The sequence below is a fragment of the Anser cygnoides genome, chromosome 27, assembly GCF_040182565.1.
Source record: "Anser cygnoides isolate HZ-2024a breed goose chromosome 27, Taihu_goose_T2T_genome, whole genome shotgun sequence".
Classification (NCBI taxonomy): Eukaryota; Metazoa; Chordata; class Aves; order Anseriformes; family Anatidae; genus Anser; species Anser cygnoides.
The window spans coordinates 1,484,935-1,497,404 of NC_089899.1; the positions used below are offsets into that span (position 1 = coordinate 1,484,935).

Below are 12,470 nucleotides of genomic sequence, written 5' to 3' on the forward strand. Positions count from 1 at the left end.
AACTCAGCGAGCCACTTAGCGCAGTCCTCCTCCTTTCCATCATTACCGACAAAGCAGGGATTTCATCTTCAGAAACCTAATCAAACGGACGGTTGTCGTGGCGTGCCTGGAAGGTCACCGAAGTTGGGCTCTTTTGGATCAAAGAACGAATTCCTGGTGCTCGTGGCCGAGCACAAGTGCCCGTGCTGACCGTGTTTATGTGGCAGTGCAGTACAGGAGACACCGCTGCAATCGCCTGGCTGGGGAGAGGCAAAGGAGCTGGGGCTTGTTTGTCCTTGCAAGAGCAAGGAGCCTGCTGTGACGCTTCTGGAGCCTTCGGTGGCTTGGAAGATCTGAAGGTTATCACTCAAGCTGCCCCTCATTACCTGGTTTCATCCCTTTTCTTCTTTTACAGGCCGTCACGCTGCTTTTTGGACAAGTAGTGCTTCTGGGTGGCTTCTCAGCCCCAAATCAAGCCTCATTACCGAGCCCCAGAGACCGACCCCTTGGTGTCAGGCTCGTGCCCTTCCTTCCCCGCGGGTCGCGCCGCTCCTCGCGGCCGTGCCTGCCTCCGCGCTGACGGGGCACGCGGGTGTGTTCGGAGTCCTCCGGCACCCAGCGGTGATGAGCAAGCCCAGGGCAAAGTGCAGGGCAGTTAATTCAGTCCCCGGACTCTGAAGCAACAGGGCAAAAGAGTGACACAGTGGCACGTCGGTGGAGGCTTTGTGGGGAAGGTGAAAGGTTGAGAGCGGCCACGTTTGGGGTCTGCTAAATGCTGTGGGAGTTTGTAAGCCTCTCTCTCCCCGGGCTGGTGCGGAGGTGAATGCTTGTGCTGGAGAAGAGTTGGAGAGGAGGAGGTCAGGTTAATGCCGGGCTCCCAGCCGGGCACAGAGACCTTCAAGCTCCTGCCTTCTGCTCCATTCAATTCCTTACTGAAGGCGTGGATGAAGTGCTGCCTTTCGTGCGCTTCTCTTTTCCTCTTACAGATCTTAAGAGGTGTGTCCTCTTGGCTCTTTTAAGTGCTTAAGGGTTCCGGAATGAACTGAAAAAGAAAAAAAGAAAAAAAATATATGAAAAAAGCCCAATCCCCAAACATTCAAAGCCTCTTCTGCAGTGCGTTTATCCATCCCCCGCCACTGGCCACGCTGTGCCTCGAGGCAGCCCTCCAGTGCTGCAACCCTGTGGTCCTGTGGTGGGGCTGGGGGGCTCCTGGGACCCCCTCACCCTTTTGCAGACCCCCCCCCGGGGGCTTCACCCTCCTGCCGGGGGCGGCTCTGGCTCTTTAAGGGCGCTGCCTCTTGGCCCGGCCTTGGGGCCAAAGTCCGGGCTCCCAGCGGCGGTGGCGGCGGGGATGCAGCTCCCCGCCGTGCCGGGCGCCCTCGCCCCTTCCCTGCTCGCCTTCCCCCTGGCTTTCGGTGTCAGCGGCTTGGTGGCACTGGCAGAGTGAGTGCGGGACCGGGACTGGCCTGGGATAAAGCTTCTGGGGCAGGGCGCCGGGTTTGGCCGGGTGCTGGTGGCAGTGATCTGAACTGGGGGCAACTGGGGCGAGGTCCGGTGCTGGACTGGTGCGGGATGCTGGCTCCAGGCTGGGGGGCGTGAGGGGGGTGCTTGGGTTGTCCCAGGACAAGGCTGTGGGGTCAGGGAGCTCTCAGTGGGAGCAGACCCACCTGGGACAGACCCCTGGGTCCCATCCGGACCTGGAGAGGGGGGTGCGGTGTCCGGGGCAGGGAGCTGGGGTCCTGCCGGAGCCCAAGGCACAGTGCCGGGTCTGGGGCGCTCCTGCCCCAGCCGAGCCCATAGAAAGGCCACTGCGGGCTGGGACTGTGCCGACGTGGTTCACGGCTGCGTTTATGACTTAAATCCTGTTATCAGCGAACAGAAATGCAGCAGGGCTGCTCAGGCTCGTTGCACAACACGCAGCGTGGCCGGGGTCGCCAGTTCCCAAACCCCCGGGGACTGGGCAGCCCGACAGAGCCGTGTCCTGGCCGGTCGGTGCTCCCCCGGCTCTCCGTCACGCTCTCCTTGGGCATTTTTAGCAGCCCTGGGGGATTTGGTACCAAGTGGCCGCACCACCAGCTGCTGTCAGCTTTCTGCGTGGCTCCCCGGAGCCCTGCCACCACCCGGCTCGCTCGTTTTCTTTCCCTTTGTAAAGCCACCCCCAGCTGCTTTCTCCTCTCTTATTTCCAGTCCCACGCTCAGGAGCTATGGGCTTTCCCCTTATCCTCTTTGTCAATTTTCTGTACTTTCTATCCTCGCATTTCTACCAGGACCCCATCCTCCTCCTTTCCCCTTTCGTTACGTATTTCTTTGCACAGCTAATTTCTACTTCGGCTTTCCCACTGAGCGCGAAGGGCTTTCAGCCAAACGTCTCATGGCAGAACCAAGCATTTCCCAACCTGAAGCTTCACTTCAAAATCTCCAGATTTTCCTTTGCGTTTTTCGGGCTTTCCCTTCCACCCCTTGGGCTCGGCTCATCCCTTGCGCTCGCGCAGCACCAGGGCTCTGCAGCCCTGCCACTGGGGCACCTGGATCCGTCCCTCTGAGCCCCCCGAGCTCTTCTGCTTAATGTGGCACCAGATGAAACCCATCAGTAACCGTTAGGAGCGCCAGCACCTCCAGCGTGCTGCCCGAATTGGAGCCTGTAACAATATTATTTCCCTGCCCTCGCATTGCGTGGATGGGGCAGGGATATGACGCTGTATTTCTTGATCAGGCTGCGGTGCTGAGTGATGCTGTCCCCAAAGCTCCCCCCCCTCACCCTTTGCAGGGGGACCTTGGCGCCCCAAGCACGGATCCCAAAATGCTGCTGGATGTGGGATGCGGCCCCAGTGCCAGCACACCCTGGTGTGCCCCAAAACCCGTTGCACACAGGGTGATGTCTGGTGGAGCCCTGTGCTGTGCTGCTCCGCCACAACGCGCGTTTGAATTTTGAATTAATCACTCCATGGGAGCAGTTATGTAGTAATTAATTATACGCTGGTAATAATGCACTTACGCAGCAACAGTTCAATTATTTGATTGAGTGTTTGTTTTTGTTGAGTGTCTGTTGGGTTTGGGCGCCCAGTGCGTGCAGGGGGGTGAGGAGCAACCCAGCCCCACCCAGAGCTGCTTGTGATGCCCATCCCATCCCATCCCATCCCATCCCATCCCATCCCAACGTCGCATCCCATCCCTGTCCCCTTTCCCTACAAGAACACTTCTGCCCGCAGAAGGCGAACACGAGCCTGGGATTGCTGGGGCTGGTAATTGGAGTTTCTCCAGGGCAAGCTGTTGACACCAGCGCCTCCGCAGACAGTTAGCCGGGGCTTTACATTTTCCTTTTCTTTGGTAACAGCGTTAAAGGCTTGAGTGAAAAATGCCATGATGTTTTCAGCTTGATAGCATGAGAAGCCGAAGAATTGGCCGGACCAGACCTGTAGCTATTCCAGCTAATGCAATTGCTTCTTGGAAGAGAAGCAGCAAGCTCAGGACAGATTTCCCTACAACTTGTTTGCACTCTTAGGACAAATTTGCAATATTTGTCTTCTCATTGCTGGTTTGCTTTATAATCGGTTTACACGGCCTCTTGTAGCAGTACATCAGGGAGCAGCCGCCTGTGTTCAAGTGGGCTGGCAGCTCTGCTCCTCAGAAGGGAGATGGAAATCTCAGCGATTCCAACTCAAAACGCATTTCGGGCGAAAGCCCAGCTTGTGGCCACGATGGGGTGCGTGTGTGTAGGGCTCCTGCCCACCCTGCCACAGCAGCCTCGTCCAGGCAGCCCCTTCCCGTGGAACTGAACCTGGAATTCCCCTGGGTTTCACCTGCCCCAGTGTTATTTCAGGCCTTGGAGATGCTGTGGAGATCTGTCAGGACCAGGGGGTGCTAAGGGGGGGTTCACATGGACCGGGGGGGCATATAGGAAATAGGAATGCGGTGGGCATGAAATAGGGCACGCGCTCGTGCAGGGGGTGCCACCCCTCTGCGGGGTGCCTGAACCCCCCAACCTGTCCTACAGCAGCCCGCTGGTGCTGACGGGGGTGCTGGTGCTCGCCGGCCTGGTCTCCATCATCTGCTTCCTAAGAGCAGGGAGCTACTTCCAGGACCCCCTGTTCTGCGGTGAGTCCCTCGGGAGGGTGCACAGCACCCCTGGCCCAGGCGGTGGGGAGGGGGGGGCTGCGCGCTGAGCCGCCCCCCGCCATCCCCCCGCAGTGTTCGTGGCGTTCTCCTTCACCTCCGCCGTTGACCTGATCGTCTCCCTGGAGGAGGATGGCTTCGTTTCTGGCTTCGCAGAGGTCTACGTGAGGGAGGTACGGCCTCGTCCCACCTCGGGGGCTCGTGGCGAGCCGCTCCGTGTGCCCAGCCCGCGCATGGGTGCAGCTCCTGCTCCGGAAATCCTTGGAGCTGGAGTGCGCCCAGAGCAGCCAGGTCCCCTGGGAAACGCGGGGAAGGTGCTTGCCCCCACCCCGAAATCTTGTGGTGTCTCTCCCCCGGGCAGGGCGAGCCGTACCTGCGCACGGCGCACGGCATCATGATCTGTTACTGGGACGGCATCGTCCACTATGGGCTCTACCTCGCCATGATCACAGCCATGAGCCAGCGGTGAGCAGGATGGCAGCAGGGAGGAGAGGGGGTCCCGCTGCCACGCGGCGTCTTCCCGGGGCTCAGAGGGGCTGGAGGGGTGCTGAGCTTTGGGGAAGGGCAGCTCTGAGCCTCGCAGAGGGGTCCGATCCCCGCTGTCTCTGCAGGAAGAGCTACAGGAGCCTGGGGCTCTTCTGGCTGGGCTCTCTGATGATGAGCATCGTGGTCTTCCTGCTCGGGAACCTGATAGGTACGGGGGCGCGGAGGGGGCCTGCTGCCAGCGCTCGGCTCCGCCAGCACCCACAGCTCCCGGGGCAGCGGGTGCTGGCACGGGGCCGGGCGCCGTCCCCACCCCGCGCTCTCCTCCCCAGGCAAGTACAGCTCCGACATCAGCCCTGCCTTCCTGCTCAACGTGCCCTACATCCTCATCCCCATCTGGGCTGGGGCGAGGCTCTTCCAGCAGCCCCGGGCCCTGCCGTGTCTCACGGCGGAGCAGGTGAGCCGAAACGGGGCAGGGACTGGGGGGCAGCGACCGCGGGGAGCGGAGCCCAACCCGCGGCGTTTTCTCCCCCCCCCAGGTTGCAGAGGAGCAGCGCAAGTGGCTCCACCAGCGGCCCCAGGACGTGGCGCTGGTCCTGCTCTTGGTCCTGGAGGCCGCCTTCACCTTCTTCAGGGCATGGTGAGTGCTGGGCGCCTGCACGGGGGTCCCATAGGTGCCATGGGGAGGACGGGGTGGGCGCATCTGCCCCTTGGCCCCCCGCATCCCCCCTTTGCACCCGCAGGTGATTTTGGACTGTCCTGCTGATTCCTGCTTCGAGTACATCTACCAGCACGAGCCCTACCTGCGCGACCCCGTTGCCTACCCCAAAGTACAGGTGAGGGTGGCCGGGGGGAGGTCAGGGCCCATGGGGTCCCCCTGTGCCATGGGGGACGCGGTGACCCTCTCTGTCCCCGCGCTGGCAGATGCTGCTCTACCTGTTCTACGTCCTCCCCTTCTTCTGCCTCTGCATCTACGGGCTGCTGCGCCCGGGCTGCTCCTGGGTGCCCGACTGGAGCCTGGTGTTCGCCGGAGCCGTGGCACAGGTGGGGGGCTTCAGTCCCAGCCAGGAGGGAGCGAAGGGGGGGGGGCCGGGGCCGTACCCGCATCTGGAGCAGCTCCCAGAGCCGCTGCCGGAGCCCGATAATTACTTTTTTTCCTCGGCGGATCTTAATGGAGCGGGGGATTAGCTCGACAGAAATAGGCTGGAGCGAGCCGGCGGATGCAGAGATAGGGCGCGCGGCCGGGGGCGCAGGGGGGGGCAGCTTTGGGTCTGGGCACGCCGTGCCACCCCTGCCCTGTGTCCCACAGGCTCAGTTCTCCCACCTGGGCTCCTCGCTGCACTCCCGCACGCCCTTCCCCTACCAGACCCCCGAAGACGTCTGGTGGAGCTTCCTCGTCACCAACGTCCTCTACGCGCTGGGGCCGCAGCTCCTGGCCCTCCGCTGCCTGCGCCGCCCTGCGTTCTTCCTGCCCAGCGCCCCCGCCAGCCTGGGCAAGAAGCACCAGTGAGGGGGGGGGGCTGCCCCCCCTAAGAGGAGCCTGCGGTGGGACCGAGCTGGCAGAGGTGTCCCCAGGGATGCTCCGGTCCCCGTCCCCCCGCACCCCGATGTCCCTTGGGGATGCTGCGGGGGACCTGGTGCAGCCTGCGGGGACAGGGGTGCAGCTGGGTGGTCTGGGGGGGGGGTGTCGCGAGGCCCCCGGCCCACCCGGATGCTCCCGGGAAGGACGGGACCACGCCAGGAAAAAAACTGTTTACAAAATAAAGGAGTTTGGGTCCGGCTTTGTAACCCCGCTGCCTGCACCCCGCGCCCTTGGCTTTGTCCCCCCGTGTGCCCCCTGTGCCGGCTGCAGGGGTTGGGGGGGGGGGGCTCCCCCCGCCTGCGCTGCCCTTGCCCGCCCTTGGTGCTCGGGATGGGGCTGGGGGTGCTCAGCGCGTGTGCAAGGGATGCACGCGTGTGGGCAGAGGTGTGCGAGCGCGTGTGCGCGTGTGTGTGCGTGCACAGCTGTGTGCACATCGGGGGGGGGGCTGTGCACATGCGTGGAGGTCTGTGCACACGTGGGGGGGGGTCTGTGCACAATTACGGGGTTTTTGTGCACGCTTACGGGGTTTTGTGCACGCGTGGGGATCCGTGCACACATGTGTGGGGGGCACTCTGTGCGCACGCGTGGGGATTTTTTGTGCACACTTATGGGGGTTTTGTGCACGCGTGGGGATCCGTGCACACGTGTGGGGGTCTGTGCACACGCATGGGGTTTTTTTGCACACTTATGGGGTTTTGTGCACGCTGTGGGGATCCGTGCACACGTGTGGGGGTCTGTGCACACTTATGGGGTTTTTTGGGGATCCGTGCACTCTGTACAGAGTTTTGTGCACGCGTGGGGATCCGTGCACACGTGTGGGGGTCTGTGCGCACGCGTGGGGTTTTTTTGCACACTTATGGGGTTTTGTGCACCCGTGGGGGTCCGTGCACGCTCGTGGGGGTCCATACACGCGTGGGGGTCCGTGCACACGTGTGCGGGGTGCTGGCGGTGTCTCGGGGGTGCCCCCTCACATCCCAGCCGAGCCGAGGGTCCCCACCCGTGCCCCCCCTCCCCCCCCCCCCCACGCCACCCCCCGGTTCTGCCCTTGTAGGGGACGGGGACAGCGCCGGGGTCACCCCGCAAGACTCCAGCGCCCCGGGAGCCGCCGTCCCGGGGTGCCGGTGCCGGTACCGGTGACCTTGGCGAGCCGGCCGCCCTGCGCAGCGCCGGGAGCCGGGGCAGGGCCGGGCCGGGCTCCCGGTGCCGCCCCCTGCGCGGAGCCGCACCGGCAGCACCGGCAGCACCGGAGCTCTCCCGGGCCCCTCCCGGCGGCCGGCACCGGGCACGGGCGCCGCGGAGCCACGGTGAGTGCCGGGGGGGGCCGGGATAACCCCCTCCCCCCCCCCGCCAAGCCCCCACCCCCCGGTACCGGGACCCCTCTGCCGGTGGGGACCGGGGTTCGGGGTGCAGGGGGGTGCGGGGGGGGGGGTCGGACCGGTGTCCCCCCTCCCCTCCCCAGCTCTGCGCTGCCCGCCCCCGGTTCCCGGTGTCCCGCAGCCCCGGCGCTGCCGCCGCAGTGCCCCGCACTGCAACACTGCACGGGGACCGCCGCCGGGGGGGGGGGACGGGGGATGCCCGACCCCTGCCCGGCCCCGGGACCCGCGGGGGGGGGACGGGGGGACACGGCCCGGTGCCGCCGCCCCCCAGAGCCGCGCACCCTCCCCAGCCCCCTGCGCGGGGGTCGCATCCCCTCGGCGGGGCGGGTGGGGGGCAAATGTGGGGCACGGCGGGGACCCCCCAGGGCACCCCACGGTGGGGACAGGGTCCTCGTTTCCCAAGCGGGATTTGGGGCTGTCCCCCAAAAAAGGGGGGGGTGCAGGGCCGGGTGGGTGGCGGGGAGGGGGAGTGGGGGGGGGGTTCGGGCAGCCGCTGCCCCCTCCCGCGCCATCAGTTCAGTTTCCAGATGTGCCGGCGCTGCCATAAATAACTAAAGAGATCCAGCCCGCAGCGTGTGCCATGAAATATTCATCCCGGCTGTAACTGAGCGGGTGAAGCGGAGTTCAGCGCCGACGCAGCCCTGGGGGGGCCCCGTGGGGTGGGGGATGCTCGGCGGGGGGGGGGGGGGGGGGGGGCGATGAGGGGTCTGGGCACCTGGGGTGGGTGGGGGTCCCTGGGGCTCTTCTATGTGGGATGTGGGGTGGGGACCGGCTGGGGCTGGGGGCTCTGATCCGCTGCTCTCCCGGCCTCTCCCCCCAAGCTGGGGTGCTGGGGGGGGGTGCTGAGGGGCTCGGCTCTCCCCCCCCCCCCCAGATGCGCCCCCGAGGGTCCTGGGCCGCTGGCCCGGCCGCGCTGCTGCTCCTGGCCGGCGTCCTTGCCTCCGACACGCCGCCCAGCCCCCGGGGACGGAAGAAGGTGGTCCACGTCATGGGTGAGTGGCCACGCGGGGGGCTGCAGCAGGGTGCCAGGGTGCCCCCCCCCTCCTTGGGAGCCTGCAGCCTTCGAGGCATTGGGTATAGTGTTCATTAAAGCGCAATGGAGCTGCCCACATGGTCTGAAAGTCCCCCAAAAGAGGGGAATTCCACCCCAAAAGATGCTCCCCACACCTCCATGTGCCCCCTGACCCCGTTGTCCCCACCGTGGCTCCTTCCCACCCTGCAGGGCTGAGCTCTGCTCCGGGGCAGGCTTGGGGACGGGGACAGCGCTGAGCTCGGTGTCCCTTGCAGAGGGGGACAGCGGGGCCGTGGTGGTGCAGACGGCGCCGGGGAAGGTGGTGACGCACCGGGGCGGCACCATCATCCTGCCCTGCCGCTACCACTACGACGTCTCAGCCCACGACCCCGATGAGATCCGCCTCAAGTGGACCAAGGTGACGGAGCCGATGGCCTTCGTGGACGTCTTCGTGGCCCTGGGGAAGGCGCGGCGGGCGTTTGGCAGCTACCGCGGGCGCACGGCCCTGCAGGAGGATGGCTTTGGGGACGCCTCGCTCATCATCCGCAACGTCACCCTGCAGGACTACGGCCGCTACGAGTGCGAGGTCACCAACGAGCTCGAGGACGACACCGGCATGGTCAAGCTGGACCTTGAAGGTAGCGGCACGGCGCTGGCCCTGTGGGGCACGGCGACAAGGGGGGGACCCCGGGTGGCCCCATGGCATCCTCCATGGGATGGCCAGGACACCGCTCCCAGCGCTGCGTCCCCGGGCTCAGCTTTACGGCCGCTTGTTTTTCCCAGCGTGTGCCGTGTTTTATTGCATCTGTTATTGGCTTTTATTGTTGCTCCAGGTTTACGCGCTGGCAGCTCGTAAATGGCAGAGACAGATAGCAGCACGGCCTCGTAAAGCACCGGGGGTCCGGGCCGCGTGGCAGCGTCGGTGCCGCACGTGGCTCTGAGCTGAGCTGCGGCCTCGCTGCCTGTCGGGAGGGGCTGAAATGTTTTGGGGGCGCTGAGAAAAGGACAAAAGCCTTTCTAGGGGGTTCAGGAGGCACGGCTACGCTGCTCGGGTTGGTGCACACTCGCTGCAGGGACACCGGGGCTTGGCCCCACCAAAGCCCCCCATGACCCCCAGCGCGGGGCAGCTCCGTAACACACCGCCCTGATGCAGCTGCCCCCTTGGTTGGGTGCAAGGGGGGGGGGACCCCGGGGCGATGCCCACATGCCCCAGCCCTGCTCGCCGCCCCCCCCCCCCCCCAGGTGTGATCTTCCCCTACCACCCGCGCCTGGGCCGCTACACCCTGAACTTCCACGAGGCGCAGCAGGCGTGCCTGCAGCAGGATGGCATCCTGGCCTCGCACGACCAGCTGCACCAGGCCTGGCTGGAGGGCATGGACTGGTGCAACGCGGGCTGGCTGGAGGACGGCTCCGTGCAGTACCCCATCTCCCGGCCGCGGGAGGAGTGCGGCCGCAAGGACACGCCGGTGGGGGTGCGCAACTACGGCTACCGGCACAAGGAGAGCGAGCACTACGACGCCTTCTGCTTCACCTCCAACCTCAACGGTAATGGCGGGGCTGTGCAGGGGAAACTGAGGCACCGCTCTGCTTTTTAGCTGGATGGGGGGGGGGGGGATGTCTTTCTGCAGCACTCTGGTGGTGGTTCTCCGTGGAGAGGAGGGGCCGTTCCCCTCTTATTCCCCTTCCAATGTGGTGCTGGGGTCCTGCCGGGTGCTGCCCAGCATCTCAGCCCCGGGTGAGAGCAGGAGGTGGCTGCACGCCCCTGCCCAGGGCTCCCCTTCTCATCAAGAAGGGTTTGGTGCTGGGAACCCTCAGCAGGGATCAGGACCCATCCACGTGCCCCTGTCACCGGCCAGGCTGGGGCACCCGGTCCCAGCCAGGCTCCTGTATTCCCCGGGCAGGAGCAGGGGACGGAGGTAATTGCAGCAGCAAATGGCCCGGGTGATGGATGAGGCCGGGGCCGTGCAAGACAGATCGGAGCCAGGAGGGCTCTGGGGCTGTGTAAATTCCTCCTGGCTGGCAGGGCAGCACGGAGGGGGGGCTCTGCGGATGTTTATTTAATGGTGGCAGGCAGGATAAATAGCGGGCGTAATCGCCACCAGGAGCCAGCGCCGGCCGCCGCCACGCAGCCCCCATAAATCTGCCCCCGCCAAGGTGCCGGCTGCTCGCCTCCTCCATCGCCTTCAACCTGGGGGAGGGGGGGGGCAGAAAGGGGGGGGTCCTGGCTCCCCATAGAGGTGGACGTGGGGCTGAGCGGTCCACCCTGAGCATCCCTGCCCCGTCTCCCATCCACCGGCTACCAGATGCTGCACCCCAGCCTGGTCCCCACCCCGGACAGCCCCCCTTTTATTCCCCCCCCCCCAGGCAAAGTCTACTTCCTGAAGACGTACCGCAAGCTGAGCTACGCCGAGGCGGTGCAAGCCTGCAAGAACAACGGGGCGGCCGTGGCCAAGGTGGGGCAGCTCTACGCCGCCTGGAAGATCCAGCTGCTGGACCGCTGCGAGGCCGGCTGGCTGGAGGACGGCAGCATCCGCTACCCCATCGTCAACCCGCGGGCGCGCTGCGGCGGCCGGGAGCCCGGCGTGCGCAACCTGGGCTTCCCGGACAAAAAGTACAAGCTTTTCGGGGTGTACTGCTTCAAGAAGGCTGGCGAGGCTGCCCCCGAGAAGGAGCAGGGCGGGGGGCATCCCAACCGCGTGTGATGCAGCCCTGGGGCTCCCCAAGGCGGGGGGTACCCAGCTTCGCGTGGCTGCGGAGCATCCTCAGACTCTGCTGGGAGCCCCCTGGGGTTGTGGCTCTGCACTTTGAACTGGAAGAGCCTGGGCAGTGCCAGCGCCTGCTCCGCTGTCACCGAAGCCCAGCGATGCTCGGGGGGAAAAAACTGAGGCACCAGGAGGGGAAAGCGCTGAGCCACCCGGGCACGAGGCCTGCGCTCGGAGCCGGTGCCAGCTCCCCAGCCCACCTGCAGTTATCGCTTAGAAATCAGCGCATTGCATGTGCAAAAAGCCTGGCAGGAGCAAAGCGGGACCGAGCCCCCCGCGGTCCTCGGGCTCGCCAGCTCCGCGCTGCCACCAGGGCTGCGCAGCACCAAACCCAGCCTTGGGGACGCCGCAGGTGTGCAACGAGCCCCCAAAATTGTGTCGCCGGTGCAGGCTGAGCCACGCACCCGCAGCGCCTGCTCGGGGCTGGGCGCTGCAGCCTCTCGCCTTCGCGCTTGGCTTAGAGCAGAAGCGGCCGTGGCCAGCAGATGCCCTCAGGCACTGGCCCGTGCCCCGGACCCGGCCGGGCGCCGGCTCCAGGTTTCGTGCAGCCCCGGTGCTGCGAGCTGGACTTAGGTGAAATAAAAGCTTCGGCTGCTTTCGAGAGCTGAGCCAGGCTCCCGTGTGTCCTTCTGCTGGTGGCTGCCGGAGAGGGGCCTGGAGGGGCAGCGTGGGCGCAGGAGGAACCTGGGATGCTCTGAGCCGTGGGACCGCGCTCACCCCACGCTCCCACCTGCCTGGCCGGGCACTGCTCCTGATTTCTGTCCATATTCAAAGCCCCACTGACCCTGGCGCCACCACTCCCTCCTCCCAGCTGGAGCTGAGCACGCTTTGGGGCTTCCCCAGGAGCGTCCCAGCTGTGGCATCCCTACGGATTTATTGGGACCAGTCCCAGGTGAGCAGGGGGAGCGGTTTCAAGGCACCACGGTGCCGGCAGCAACCCGTGAGCCCCTGCGGGGACAGCAAGGCACGGGCAGGGGACGGGGACCCTGTGGTCCCCCATGCCAGAGGGGGCTCAGCAGCCGCATGGGGCTTCCTCTGCGCCGGGCCCAGCTGAGCACAGTCCATCCATCACCTTTACGGCCTCCCAGCACCGATGATAATAAATAGCTGCCGGGAGGTGACACTCCTGGCCACCGGGACCCCCAGGAGGGGAGCACGGGGCC

At 65.6% G+C, this 12,470-nt stretch overlaps 2 protein-coding genes across 2 annotated transcripts; both read left to right on the forward strand.

The window, feature by feature from the left end:
• The first annotated feature begins 1,283 nt into the window (after positions 1-1,283).
• TM6SF2 (transmembrane 6 superfamily member 2) lies at positions 1,284-6,230 on the forward strand. The gene is given in 10 exon segments (XM_066984040.1): positions 1,284-1,422; positions 3,974-4,074; positions 4,168-4,265; positions 4,454-4,557; positions 4,704-4,786; positions 4,908-5,032; positions 5,115-5,219; positions 5,319-5,411; positions 5,500-5,619; positions 5,885-6,230. Coding segments are annotated over 10 exon segments (1,122 nt in total). The 5' UTR covers positions 1,284-1,330; the 3' UTR covers positions 6,086-6,230.
• Positions 6,231-7,352: 1,122 nt separating this feature from the next.
• HAPLN4 (hyaluronan and proteoglycan link protein 4) lies at positions 7,353-11,447 on the forward strand. The gene is made up of 5 exons (XM_066984025.1): positions 7,353-7,461; positions 8,408-8,525; positions 8,821-9,183; positions 9,788-10,090; positions 10,910-11,447. The coding sequence occupies exons 2-5, from the start codon at positions 8,408-8,410 to the stop codon at positions 11,245-11,247; spliced, it is 1,122 nt and encodes a 373-aa protein (XP_066840126.1). The 5' UTR covers positions 7,353-7,461; the 3' UTR covers positions 11,248-11,447.
• Positions 11,448-12,470: the final 1,023 nt, after the last annotated feature.

Coding starts and splice junctions, on each gene's coding strand:
- HAPLN4 (XM_066984025.1), top strand. CDS start 8,408: ATGCGCCCCCGAGGGTCCTGGGCCGCTGGCCCGGCCGCGCTGCTGCTC. Junction 9,184..9,787: donor GGTCAAGCTGGACCTTGAAG/GTAGCGGCACGG, acceptor CCCCCCCCCCAG/GTGTGATCTTCCCCTACCAC. Junction 10,091..10,909: donor CTTCACCTCCAACCTCAACG/GTAATGGCGGGG, acceptor CCCCCCCCCCAG/GCAAAGTCTACTTCCTGAAG.